The sequence below is a fragment of the Penaeus monodon genome, chromosome 28, assembly GCF_015228065.2.
Source record: "Penaeus monodon isolate SGIC_2016 chromosome 28, NSTDA_Pmon_1, whole genome shotgun sequence".
NCBI lineage: Eukaryota > Metazoa > Arthropoda > Malacostraca > Decapoda > Penaeidae > Penaeus > Penaeus monodon.
This window is the reverse complement of record NC_051413.1, coordinates 39,314,885-39,315,356: the sequence shown is the minus strand read 5'-3', so window position 1 is coordinate 39,315,356 and position 472 is coordinate 39,314,885. Positions and strand designations below refer to the sequence as shown.

Below are 472 nucleotides of genomic sequence, written 5' to 3'. Positions count from 1 at the left end.
ATAGACTTATAGGTCTGTACAGCTGCAACCGAATGTGTTGCCTGTATCTCTCTCCCGACTCCATTTCAAAGTCTAGAAATGAAACACATTATCTTTATCATGCAATCCCTTTTCTGCTTCCCCGCACAGGCCGCACAGTAGAGTGCTCAAGTTCAAGGGCCAATTGAGCGCAGCCGCCGCGACGGCCCTGCCTCGCGGCCTTCAGGAGCTCCAGTTGGCCCTGCTCGACGACGCCCACTACCGCGCCCTGCAGCCGTTGCTGTCCTCACTCCCGGCGCGGCTGCCTCCGCTCAAGGGCCTCTGTGAGTGCGCTCGGGTCGGCGAGCTTTCCGTCACTATTAAGTCAGTTGATCTAATTTAGCTTAAGCTGTGTTTCTGATTCAGACTCAAGGGATTCTGTCTGCTACACTTAGATCATCATGAAATTTAAACTGATGGACGTTCATTAACATCATGATCGTCTGCGCTGCAA

At 52.5% G+C, this 472-nt stretch overlaps 1 protein-coding gene across 1 annotated transcript in view; it reads left to right on the top strand.

Moving 5' to 3' along the window:
• The window catches only part of LOC119591592, a 10,360-nt gene that overhangs the window by 5,802 nt on the left and 4,086 nt on the right, over nt 1-472 (top strand). Inside the window, 1 exon segment of the mRNA XM_037940353.1 lies at nt 130-302. Within this exon segment, the coding sequence (XP_037796281.1) occupies nt 130-302 (173 nt within the window).